Source organism: Aquarana catesbeiana, linkage group LG04, assembly GCF_042186555.1.
Source record: "Aquarana catesbeiana isolate 2022-GZ linkage group LG04, ASM4218655v1, whole genome shotgun sequence".
Classification (NCBI taxonomy): Eukaryota; Metazoa; Chordata; class Amphibia; order Anura; family Ranidae; genus Aquarana; species Aquarana catesbeiana.
In genome coordinates, this window is record NC_133327.1 from 253,832,229 (window position 1) to 253,845,481 (window position 13,253).

General features: G+C 44.8%; 1 protein-coding gene across 1 annotated transcript in view; it reads right to left on the bottom strand.

The window, feature by feature from the left end:
* OSTN (osteocrin) overlaps positions 1 to 13,032 on the bottom strand; it is a 30,277-nt gene extending 17,245 nt beyond the window's left edge. The window contains exons 1-2 of the mRNA XM_073629100.1: positions 12,946 to 13,032; positions 11,419 to 11,633 (exon numbers count right to left, since the gene is read on the bottom strand). Coding sequence (XP_073485201.1) covers positions 11,419 to 11,633; positions 12,946 to 13,032 — 302 coding nt within the window. The remainder of the gene's footprint in view (positions 1 to 11,418; positions 11,634 to 12,945) is intronic.
* Positions 13,033 to 13,253: the final 221 nt, after the last annotated feature.

Sequence of the window (13,253 nt, forward strand, 5' to 3'; positions counted from 1 at the left end):
GATGACAGGAACATGAGCCTAGAGAGAGGGAGGAACACTGGTAGACAAATTGGCATTCATGTTCCCCAAGCCGCAGCGTATTGCCAAGTTGTCGCCAGTGGTAATAATGAAGATGGAGGAGATGGAGATGATGATGATGATGTCACTATTGTGACTTGAGTGCCAGACAGAGCAGAGGAGGAAACTGAAGGTGAGGCGGCACAACCCCAAGGAGGCCAACATCAAGAAAGAGTAGAGAGCAGCCACCCTATTCCATCACATTCTGCAGCTGTTATCTCCCAGCCCACTCCCCAAAGCTCAGCTGTCTGGGCCTTTTTCCAACACATCTGCAGCAGATCGCACTGTTACTATCTGCAAACTGTGTCTCAGGCACATCAAACATGGCAAAAACACCAACCATTTGGGTACCACATGCTTAACAAGGCATTTAACGTCCAACCACTCAGCCCGTTGGCAAGAGCACCTAAAAGCCACACAAAAGGGGCACAAATCTGTCCCTCCTCCTCCTTACCCACTTCAGTATGCCCTTGCTATACCAAGTCATTACCGCTCAGCAGCCTCCACTGACAGGGATGATGGTATAGCACAGGGTGTCCCAGGTCCTAGCAGCACATCTGCCTGCAGCACATTACCAGCTGTAGACTGTAGCAAGCAAATTTCTCTGCCCCATCTGCTGCAGTGGGAAAAAAATGCAATCTCTGCCACCCACATGCCCAGCAACTAAATGCAAGCTTGTCAAAGCTGTTGGCTCTCCAACTTCTGCCTTTCAGCCTGGTGGGTTCTGCCCCCTTCCATGAATTTGCACACTGTGCTGTACCACAATGGCAGGTTCCCAGTCGATACTACTTTTCACGTAAGGCCATTTCATCTCTGTACCCTCACGTGGAAGGCAATGTTCTGGCATTGTTGGGCAAGGCAGTCAACCAGAAAATCCACCTTACTGCTGACACGTGGTCCAGCAAGCATGGACAGGGATGATATATTTTGTTCACAGCACACTGGGTAACGCTGCTTGCAACTCGAAAGGATGCAGGACAGGGTTCGGTGCAGCAGCTTGTTGTGCCCCCACGTCTCCATACAGCTGGTGGTGATGATGCCAGACCTGTGAGCTTCTCCTCCTACCCCTCTTCCTACACCACCTCCATGCCCTCTTCTGCAAAATTGTCCTATGAACATCAGGTACCCCTAAGCGTTCAAAGGGCTATTCCCAGAGTCAGGCTAAAAGGTGCCATGCAGTGCTTCAGCTGGTGTGTTTAGGGGACAGGAACCACACTGGAGCAGAGATTCTTGCAGCTCTGCAGGGACAGGCCCAGATGTGGTTCACACCACACCAGCTTAAGCCAGGAATGGCGGTATGCGATAATGGTTCAATCCGACCTCCTATCCGCCCTTAGACAGGGAAAGTTGACACATGTGCCATGCCTGGCACATGTCCTCAATTTGGTGATGCAGTGTTTCCTAAATATGTACCCAGGGTTGCAAGATGTGCTAAAGCTGGCCAGAAGAGTCTGTAGCCATTTCAGGCGGTCATACACAGCCAGTGCTCGGTTGGCTGAAATTCAGCGGGAAATCCACCTGCCCATAAACAGCCTGATTTGTGACATGCCCACCAGGTGGAACTCGACTTTGTCAATGCTGCAGCAGCTATACATGCAGCAGAGGGTCGTCAATGAGTATCTGTGCGAATACGGCACAACGATAGGCTCAGGCTGCCTCCGTTTTTTTTCCCCATGCCAATGGCTGATCATTAAGGATGCATGCACTGTATTGTCACCATTTGAGGAGGCCACAAGGATGGTGAGCCGTGACAGTGCATGCATCAGTGACACAATCTCTGTTGTGTTCCTGCTGGAGCAGACTGTGTGGCATTATGGACAGGGCACTGGAGGCAGAGCAGCAGGAGGAAGAGGAGGACTTCCTTTCCTCTCAAGGCCCACTTTATCCAGACACCATCCTTGCTAAGTCACAGAACACACAGGAGGGGAGAGGGAAGGAGGATGAGAAGGAGGATTCTGGCACTTTTTATAAGCTTTGAAGTAGAGGAAGACATGCGTCAATCTGTAAGCGATGGCTTTCCAACCCCAGGACCCTTGGGAGTAGTACGTGGCTGGGAGGAGGAAGTTCCAGATGCTGTCATCCCGAGTGACCCCAAGGAGTCTGCTTCTCAAGCCTCAGCAAATTTGAGGCGCATGGGCAAGCTCATGCCTCAAAGCCTGCAAAAGGACCCAAGAATACGTGGCTTATGCCCCGTACACATGGTCGGATTTTCCGACGGAAAATGTGTTATAGGACCTTGTTGTCGGAAATTCCGACCGTGTGTAGGCTCCATCACACATTTGCCATCGGATTTTCCGACACACAAAGTTTGAGAGCAGGATATAAAATTTCCCGACAACAAAATCCGTTGTCGGAAATTCCGATCGTGTGTACACAAATCCGACGGACAAAGTACCACGCATGCTCAGAATAAATAAAGAGATGAAAGCTATTGGCCACTGCCCCGTTTACAGTCCCGACGTACGTGTTTTACGTCACCGCGTTCAGAACGATCGGATTTTCCGACAACTTTGTGTGACCGTGTGTATGCAAGACAAGTTTGAGCCAACATCCGTCGGAAAAAATCCTAGGATTTTGTTGTCGGAATGTCCGAACAAAGTCCGACTGTGTGTATGGGGCATTAAAGAAGGATGATTACTGGTTGGCAACCCTCCTTGACCGCCATTATAAGGGGAAGGTCTCAGAACTCATCCCGTCCCCACAGAGAGTGAAGAAGATAAAATCTCTTGAGGACACGTTAAAGAGGATTTTATTGAATGTTTTTCCTGACTCCAGTAGGTTACAGTGTCGTGGAAAACATCGTTTTGAGTCTTCTATTAGTCAAGAGAGGAGCGCTGGAGAAGGCGTCCGCCTAAGTGAGGCATTTCGGAATTTAGTCCTCGCCACGCAGGGATGTCAGCTTCCACATTGCACTGACAGAGTCTGCATCACATGGTGGATGATTCCTCTGGGCCAAAACAGAGATGGAGAGCTTTCCAGCTGACGATCCACTGACTTACTGGGTCATGAGAATAGACCACTGGCCAGAACTTGCCCAGTATGCTATTGAGTTGTTGGGCTGCCCTGCATCCAGTGTGCTTTCAGAACGGGCATTCAGTGCTGCAGGAGGTTTCGTTACTGATCATAGAACGCATCTATCTGTCCACAGACTCCGTGGAATGTTTGACTTTTATAAAAATGAATTAGTCCTGGATTACCAGCTATGAAGCCCCTGATGCCGATGTCACTGATTAAGTCTTTTTGGGAGGTGGAATCTCTGCAGGACTTCGAAGCTGCCTAGCTTTAAGGGTGTTCAATCATTTCATCTGGAAGAATGTTTTTGGTATAGGTTTCATGGGCACAATTAACACCCAAAGACCAATTTTTCAGCACCTGTTTGATAGGTGCATGTCATTGCAATTTTTTTTGCCTTCATCAAGAGCACTTCTATAGGGTTATGGTGGGAAGGCTCCCCCAACACCCAAAGAGTAATTTTTCTGCACCTTTTTGACAGGTGCATATCATTGCAATTTTTTACAGCAAGGCCAATTCTTGCTTTCATCAAGAGTACCTCTATAGGGTTACGGTGGGAAGGCGCCACCAGCACCCAAAGACCAATTTTTCTGCACCTGTTTGACAGGTGCATATCATTGCAATTTTTTACAGTAAGGCCAATTCTTGCTTTCATCAAGATTACCTCTATAGGGTTACTGTGGAAAGGCGCCACCAACACCCAAAGACCAATTTTTACGCACCCGTTACTTCTATACAAAGTCAAAGTGACACCAGAATGTATAAAAAAAAACTCTAATCTTGTTCCCAGTGCACTACATTGTGGCCTCGTCATACACACTGGCTCCCCAGCTGTTGCTGAGCAAAATAAAGGCAGCTTGCAGGGAAAATTTCATTTTTTGTGCCTTTATAAATGCAATGTTTGCTGCAGCAGATTCTAGACAAGGTACACATCTGCCACTTTACAAGTAGACTAAGGGGACCCCCCAGGGAATATATTGGAAGGAATTTTTCATTTTTAGGCTTTCACTTTAAAAATCAAATAATCACTGCTCATTTTTAAATGACGTTTTTCACAAACTTTTTTTTTATTGATACATGTCCCCCAGGGTAGGACCCGGACCTCTATAACCATTGTATGCCCAACCACTTGCATAAAAGCCTTCAAAATAGGCACTTTTGAATTTTAGCGCTCGGTTCACATTGACTTTAATGGGGTTTGTTATTCGGGTCCGAACCTTGGCGGTGTTCAAAAGTTCCAGTGCGAACCAAACAGGGGTCCATTCAGCCCATTCCTACTGTTCATGTCACAACTTTCTAAAAAGGTACATTCCCTCAGTTTGGAGTGAATTCCTCAAACTTTCTGTTGTGTTCCCAGTACACAATAAGAATGGCAATATCCCTAAACAGGCAGCATAAAATTAATGAATGAAGGGGTTTTAAAGGTTAACTCCACTTTTGTGGGAAAAAAAATTAGCAAAAAAAAAAAAAATGATATAGCATATACAATTGCAACACAAGTCATATTGTAATTGAACATTATTAAAAATGACCTTTCCTTTTCAATCTGTCGTGCTGATATTTTCTGTAAAATGCAATGCAATATTCTCCTGGAAGTGTTCTGTACACAGATGGTAACCAGAACGCCCGCCAGATATGTAATTTACTGCTTGTGTGATTGGATCCCTGATTTTCCCAGAAGTCTGCACTAAGATACAACTCAGATTTTGAGCATTCCTTGCAATAAAATGTAATTTTTGATGAGATACTCCTAAAGTGAAATCACGGCTAAAGGGATGCAAACTCTGCCACTTTCCTCATTGGAGCCCAGCAGGAGCAGAAGCTGATTGATAAATCAATGCAAAACATTTTTTTTTAAATGATTGATTTTTTAGGCGCAGTGATTTTAATGATGCTAAACCACTTCAGCCCCGGAAGGAATTTACCAGGCCATTTTTTGTGATAGGGCACTGCATCGCTTTAACTGACAATTGTCGTGCAACGTTGTACCCAACAAAATTGATGTCTTTTTTTCCCACAAATAGAGCTTTCTTTTGGTGGTATTTGATCACCTCTGCTGTCTTTATTTTTTGTGCTATAAACAAAAAAAGACCGACAATTTTGAAAAAAAAAAAAACAATATTTTTTACTTTCTGCTATAATACATATCCAAAAATAAAATATAAAAAAACAAATGTATTCATCAGTTTAGGCCAATATATATTCTACTACATATTTCTGGTAAAAAAAAAAAAATCTCAATATGCGTATATTGATAGGTTTGCGCAAAAGTTATAGCGTCTACTAAATAGGAGATAGATTTATGGACTTTTATTTTTTTCGAGTCCGCCGTAGTATCTATTGCATGAAACGACAAACAGGTACGTTGTTTCGCGCAATAGAGCCGCTCTGTCGCAGTATATGTGCGGTGGGCGGTCTTAAGCCCCATACACACGATAGGACTTTGTACAAACTTTCCCTTGGATTTTTGTACAAAGGGCGTTGCCCAAAAGTTTGTCTTGCATACAGACGACAGGACTTTTCCAGCCAACTTTCACCAAATCACGTGGTTTTTTAGCTCTTTACCACCACCCTTTGGTCAACTTCTTTATTGTTGTCTGATATTGTGTCAATCTCGCCACTTTTATTGGCGAGATTGACATCTTGCAAGCCGGGTTCACACTGGTGCGGGGATCCGACTTGGATCCCCGCCAATACCAGGCACTGTGTTTGGTATGAATCTTGAGGGGCAACTCCACGCCAAATTTTAAATAAAAAATCGACATGGGTTCCCCTCCAGGGGCATACCAGGCCCTTAGATCTGGTATAGATTTTAAGGGTAACCCCCTACGCCAAAGAAACGTTGTGGGGGTCCCCCCAAATTCCATACCAGACCCTTATCCGAGCACGCAGCCTGGCCGGTCAGGAATGGGGGTGGGGATGAGCGAGCACCCCCCCTCCTGAGCTGTACCAGGCCGCATGCACTCAACATGGGGGGTGGGTGCTTTGGGGGAGGGGGGGCGCCCTGCGGGCCCCCCCCTCCCCCAAAGCACCTTGTCCCCATGTTGATGAGGACAAGGGCCTCTTCCCGACAACCCTGGCCGTTGGTTGTCGGGGTCTGCGGGCGGGGGGCTTATCGGAATCCAGGAGCCCCCTTTAATAAGGGGGCCCCCAGATCCCGGCCCCCACCCTATGTGAATGAGTATGGGGTACATCGTACCCCTACCCATTCACCTAGGGAAAAAAGTGTCAATAAAAAACACAGTACACAGGTTTTTAAAGTAATTTATTAGGCAGCTCCAGGGTCTTCTTCCGACTTTGGGGGTCCTTTCTGACTTCAGGGGTCCTCTTCCGACTTCGGGGGTCCTCTTCCGACTTCGGGGGTCTATCCGGCGTCTTCTCCCGGTGTCCGCATATTCTGCCGGCTCCCCCGCTATCTTCTGCCGCTCTTTTGCCAGCGGTGGCCCGGACTTCTGGATCGTCTTCTTTCCTCTTCTCTTCCAGAGATGTTGACACGACGCTCTCTCCAGCTGGAATGCTCTCTGAGCGCTCCGCAACGGACTTATATAGGCGGTGACCCCGCCCCCTATGACATCACCGTCCCGGGGCATGCTAAGACTGTGAGGTCATAAGGGGGCGTGGTCATAGGATGATATGACCACGCCCCCTTACAACCTCACAGTCTCAGCATGCCCCGGGACTGTGATGTCATAGGGGGTGGGATCACCGCCTATATAAGTCCGTTGCATGGAAACAGAGAAAGTTTGTCCGATGGAGCATACACACGGTCGGATGTTGCTCCAAAACAGCTAATTTGCATGTTTGTTGTCAAAAAGTCCAATCGTTAATGTACAACAATGAGATTGAAACATTCCTTTAAATATAATGCCTGGGGGTTGCATGCATAGAGCATGCTGCAGCAAAAATTACATTTCTAAAGAAAAAAAAAAAGTCAAGTAACATTTAAATTGACTCATGGTTGCAATTGCCGGCACCTGGGTCTGGCATGTATTTTAAGGGTATGTATGTGAGGCGCTCAGGCTACTAGGAAATGTAGTCCTGTGCCTGCTGCTGTGAGTGCTGGCTGGGAAGGAGCCTGCCCACGCTCCAAACAATGACAGATAAGAGCAAAAGATCCCGAGAGCCACACATCAGAACAAGACCTGCTGTGTGTAGACAAGTGGCAGTCTTAACCTGGACCCCTGCCAGGCCACGTCTTCAATGCGTTTCACTTCACCCACTGGAGCTTACTCATGGGGATGGAGTCTCCTGTTGGAGGGGGCGGTTTATATGCATCATCAGCCACCACTAAGTGGATAATGAAGTGTCAGGTGTATGAGGTAACATATCAGGGTGATCGTGCAGATTATATCATTAAGAAGGTCTATAGGCAAAGCAACTACAGAGATACTATTTACTTGACTGGACAGCCTCCAGTTTAGTCTGTGTGTGGATGAAGTGCAAATATATGTGGTGGTGTAGCTAAAATATAAAATACTTAACCCCCCCCCCCCATAAAAGACCCAAAAGCTTTACTAGTATGGTTCCTAAAAACAAAAAATTGCAAAAGGGAGAAGCACCCTATAAGATTCTGCTACATAATTTAAGGGGTTAAAGGAAAACTCTAACAAAGCACTCTACAAGCTCATCTCTCTAAAAGATTACAGAGATGGAAAAAGATAATGGAAAAAAATAAAGAATGAAAAATAAATTAAAAGATGGAAATTTAAAATATCCGGTTCACACTTATGCGACGTGGAAAACGCAGCGAATCCTGTGCTTCTCTTGCGCCGCAAACGAACGGCATCCACGTGACCTTCTGCTGGCGTCAGTGCAGTGTAGTGACACCCTGAAACAGATTGCAAAGCAGAATTGCCAGAATTGCACTGCACGGGGGTGGAAATCCCCACGCAATGTGATTCACCATGGGGGAAAAAAAATGGTTTCCGCACCAAAATGGGATGGGACCCCAGCCACACAAACTGTATGGCCGAAATCGCACCGTACAGACATTGCACAGGAATACGGTGCAAATGACATGCGACGTCTGCAATCGCACCAGCATGAACCTGGCCTAAAAGTTAATATGAGACTGACAGAGCATGCATCGGTTCATGACATCACAAGGGGGATGGTGCCACCAGGTGATGTCGCCAGAAGGCCCCACCTTTACCTATATAAGAACCGTCAGATGGTGGAGGAGGCAGTAGGTGGTCAGCCTTCATGCACGGCGGGAGCTTTTTTTTTTTCCTTTTTCAGGTGCAGTGGGTGGCATGATTGACAAAGGATTTACATGGGGGGACATTGTTTTTTTATTTTTTTAATAAAGGAATTGTCCAAAACTCTGTGTTTGTATTACTTTTTGACACTTTTTTGGTGAATGGGTAGGGGTACCCCCTACTCATTCACATGGGGGGGGCTGGGATCTGGGGGCCCCCTTGTTAAAGGGGACTTCCAGATTCCAATAAGCCTCCTGCCTGCATACCTTCACAACCACAGTCCAGGGTTGTGGGGAATAGACCCTTGTACCCATCAACATGGGGACAAGGTGCTTTGGGACTGGGGGGGAAGAGCCACCCCCCCCCCTTTCCTGACCTACCAGACTGCATGCTTAGATAAGGGTCTGGTATAGATTTTTAGGGGGGCCCCATGCCATTAAAAAAAAAAAAAATTGCCATGGGGTTCCCCTTAAAATCCATACCGGGCTTGAAGGGGTATTTTTATGTTCTGCTGTCAGCGGGGAAGCCCATTGACAGTTGATGACTCATGTAAAGGATGCCGAAAGCGGGCAGTGCATTGCAGGGTGTTCGGCATGGCGAACACCCGCTGAACACCCTGCAAATTCGGGTGTTCCCCTGAACGGGGCGAACAGCCAAAGTTCGGCCTGAACTCATGCTTGGGCCGACCCGTTCGCCCAACTCTTTTGGTAATTATAAATTCACTTCCGTACAGATTTACCGTACTTTGCACATGGACACAAACAAACAGCTATTTCTTCAGAATAACGAAAGGCAGGAATCTGCAACAAGGTTTGTTAAAGTCCTTGCAATGTACATAGATCAACCAGTGAAGAATGTTTTTTTTAGCAACAAAAGTGGAGTTACTCTTTAACTCTTCCCTATTCTATTAAATACTTAAAAAGAGAAGTTTGGGAATACAAAAAATTAAATAAACATACATACTCACCTAGGTGGATGCAGCATCGGTCCAATGCTGCATCTATTCCCCGCCACCTCTTAGACAGAGAACCAAGCAATCAAAGACCACTGATTGTTTGGTTCTTGGTCTTCAGAGAGCCTCTGACTGTCAGACAGTGGCTCTCTGCTCTACCCCTCCAGCACTCACTAGAGCACAGGACTGTGGAGGGGGTGGGATTGGCTGGCTCAGGCTCGCGGAGAGGCTGAGCCATCTGTCACTCAGGAATCTGGGTGGATCACGGCTTTAAAGTCAAAGCATGGACCGGCTGAGTGACATCAGCAGACAGTGGGCTTTAGCCCACTATTAACTGAAAACGGGTCACAGGAGTGCAAAAAGAAGAGTACTTCTTTGATCCATAGGAGAAGTATGGACAAAATAGTTTTGGCCCTAATTCTCCTTTAAAAAGTTTACATACAGTTTCACCTGATAATTATATTATTGTGTACATTCACAATCACTGGAAGTGGACCTAGTATATTCCTATTTCTTCAATGTCTACCTTTTAACAATAACATATATAAATTATACTGGTTCATTTAGTTATTATGCTTCATTTCGTATTTACTGAAAGCAAGCGTAATTAAAGAACCATCCAGTGTTAAAGTAGCCAGCAAAGGACCAGTCTGGTAGGGACTACTTACTGAATGTAGTTCTGGTATACAATATGGTCAGAATAAGAGCTTCATACATGTACTTAGTACATGCTTGCACTCTGGACCAAAAGGAGTGTACTGAGGCAGACAGACTACCAAGGCAATCAATACTCCCTAGCACTGTGCTGCAATAAACTAGATGTGTGCTGCAGTGGGATTGATTTTTATGAAATTAGAAAAGAAACAGAAAAAAATCAAAGCCTTTCATAACAAGGACTAATTATATTTTTTAGACAAGACCTCCAGATTTTATTAGTTGATTTCTGTGTCCCTGGTGGTGAAGATATAGACTCCATATACTGTACCCACACTGTTCAAAATTTCTGTCTCAAGAAATCGTCTAGCAATGTGGCTAATATTAGCACAAGCACAAACTCTTTGCCTTAATGTGTTTATCCTATAGATCAGTCTTTCTCAAACTTTTTATACCAAAGGAACCATTTAAATAATTTTCAGGTCTCAGGGAACCCCTGATAAAATAATTTCATCAGGGGTCATTGGAAAATGTCCCTTACATTGGTGGTTAATGGGAAGAATGTCCTCTTTACAGTGGTGGTCAGAATACCATCTTTACAGACAGCTATAAAGATCATTGCTCATCCTCTGGCTTTGCCTAGAGGCATTGGATCTGGAACTATTCAGGTACCATCAGAATGGAGGTCAATCAGCTAAAGCCCAAAGGACCCCAGACAACCTCTGGAGGAGCCCTTGTGTTCTATAGAACTCTGGTTGAGAATGTTGAAGATTCTAGGGATGAGCGCTGATAAGAGCTCCTGTGCATCTCCCAACCAGGTGCTAACTTCAAGGAGTTTATCCCCGCTCAGCTCGCCGCAATGAACATTTAAACAAGGCCACACACTGGTGTTGGTAAACCATTAGTATTTTATGAAGCCAGACTGGCTTACTATATAGTCCCAGTCTGTGGCGATACTCCTCTGGTGCATTTCACCACAACAGGGCTTAATCATAGAGGTTGAGAATGTCTGCTATAGACTGTTAATTTTGTTATGGTGGAAATGGGAGCAGGAAGGCTGAACCCCAGGAAAAACAAAAAACTTATTTTGCAGTGGGGCTCCCTCTGTACTACTAGAGTTAAATGCATGCTTATGTCTAAGGTACCAGTTAAAGAGACTTTTGCTTACCTTACCCCTGGCTCCCTTGGAAGCCGACACTCAATACCTCTTCCTCACACTCCGGGTTGTGGGTGGTCCCTCAGCATTCTCATGGACAATATAGAGCTATTGGCCCTGCATTGTATTAATGACGTTCAGAGTGTGACCACTGTAGTGCCTTAGAGAAGAGATTGCAGGTGCTGGTCTTTAAGCATGGAGGGAGCCTGTGGAAGCAAGTGGTTAGGTAAGTAAACGTTCCCTTTACTGGTACCTTTGGCATAAATGAGCATTTAACCCTTGCAGCAAAGTGGAAGCGTGTCTGCAAGCGTTTTTTTTGTTTTTACCGGAGTTCAGGTTTAATAGTCTGCCAGTCACACACTGAACATTTAGTAAGAAATGTAACTTACCTTTGCTTTCCCTTTATTTCACTGGTACCAGCAGATATCCTGTCTAGAGGAGACCCAAAACCAGAAAAGCTTCTCTTTTTCTTTGTCTCAATCACATCATTTTCAAGAGAGACCAGCTCATCTAATAGTAAGAGTTTAGCTGCCAGATCAGCTGATTTCTCTTCATTCGATACTGATCGCTGTCCAACATCCAAAACAATCGGAGAGTCAAATCTCTGTAATGTAAAACACAAAAATATCAGAATGAAGATTATGGTGAACTCTGAGAAGAGGGGCTGAAACTTTTCTTGGATGCTTACCCTGACAAATGTATCCATTTCTAAAATTCCCCCTAAAACAAGCAGTGCATTTCCTAGAATATGAAGGTGCCTAGGCACTCCTGTGCCTACAGCCTCATAGCTGTATATCTGCAGCATGAGATCTAAGGCACTGCTGCCTCTGCATCTCAGGAGATTTGAAGAGAAATTTGATGATGTCAGTACTGTGCTGCACTTTCCTGGACATGAAGCTGGACCCAAGGACCTGGAGTGTGAGGTCATTCATTCTAGATTCTTCATTCTTAGATGTGTGCCTTGTGCACCTCTATTGCTGCTTCTTGACTTTCCCCCCACCAGTCATCAGATCATCAATCATCGGGGGGGGGGGGGGGGGGGGGCAGATTTAATATGAGGAAAGCCCTGTCTGTACTAAGAAGGCCACTTCCACAAAAAGACAGTACAGACCAAAGCATGGTAAGCCAGTAATGAGGAAAAACAGTTGAATGCTTCTGACATTCATAAAACAGAGATTTTATAAACACACCCCCCTTACTGTGATCAGATAATTTCATTTGTTGTTATTGGTTATTGTACTTTGCACATCACTTTTGCTATTTAAACTGTCTTGTTTAAAAACTATTATTTCTTACATGTATATTATTTCATAAATATAGCACACATATTGTAACAGTTACCAATACTACGTTCTAGTTTCAAAGAGAGCCTGTGATTTGATTACATGTGAAATATGGGAGTTGCCTTTGCTGACTTGGTGTTTAGAAGTACAGGTTCTGGGGCACTTATTCTAATTAAGGTATCACTACCTAATGAGTCACAGATCTGGAACAAGGATTTAAAAAATATTTTTGGTTTTGTGTCCACTCTGACTTCAGTACTGCATTTACGATAGACACAGGTGCTTGTGTTAGGTCTCTGCCCCCGTATGCTTACTCATTGGCAAAACAAAGCTGGTTATGTGGCTCTGCATTTGTGAATGGGCAAGGGTAGACACACAATACCAGCACTAGTTTCTATCATGCATGCATCGCTGATGTAGGCAGGGGTGCCTAAAGTAAAGCGGGAATCTTTATAAGCTTTGTAAAGAAATCAAACATTAAATGATTACACTGTAGAGGTGAACACTTATTTCTCTAAAACTAAGAATATGATGATGCCCAGAGTTGGAGTTTGGCTGTTAATTACATAAGACATATGTGCAAGAAATTTTTTCAATTAATAAAAACATATTCTTTACTACTTACTGCCCTACCTCTGTAGAAGCCTTAGTGAAGCCAGTCCACTGCAGTAGAGTAACAGCGAGGAAAAGGTAGACACTCATATTACTCCAGTCCAACATCTGTAAATTAAACAGCAAATGTCAGATCAAATGTCAGATCATTTTTCTGCTTTAACACACAAGTGTCAGCCTTTAAAGTAACAAATGGTAGAAATACAGTAAACCATTACCATATTTGTAACATTACTTTTTAAACTCTAACAAAGCAGGGCAAAGCAACAGGATTGCAGGTCAAATCAAAATGGTTAACTGCAATCAGATCACAAAAATGATACTTTCCC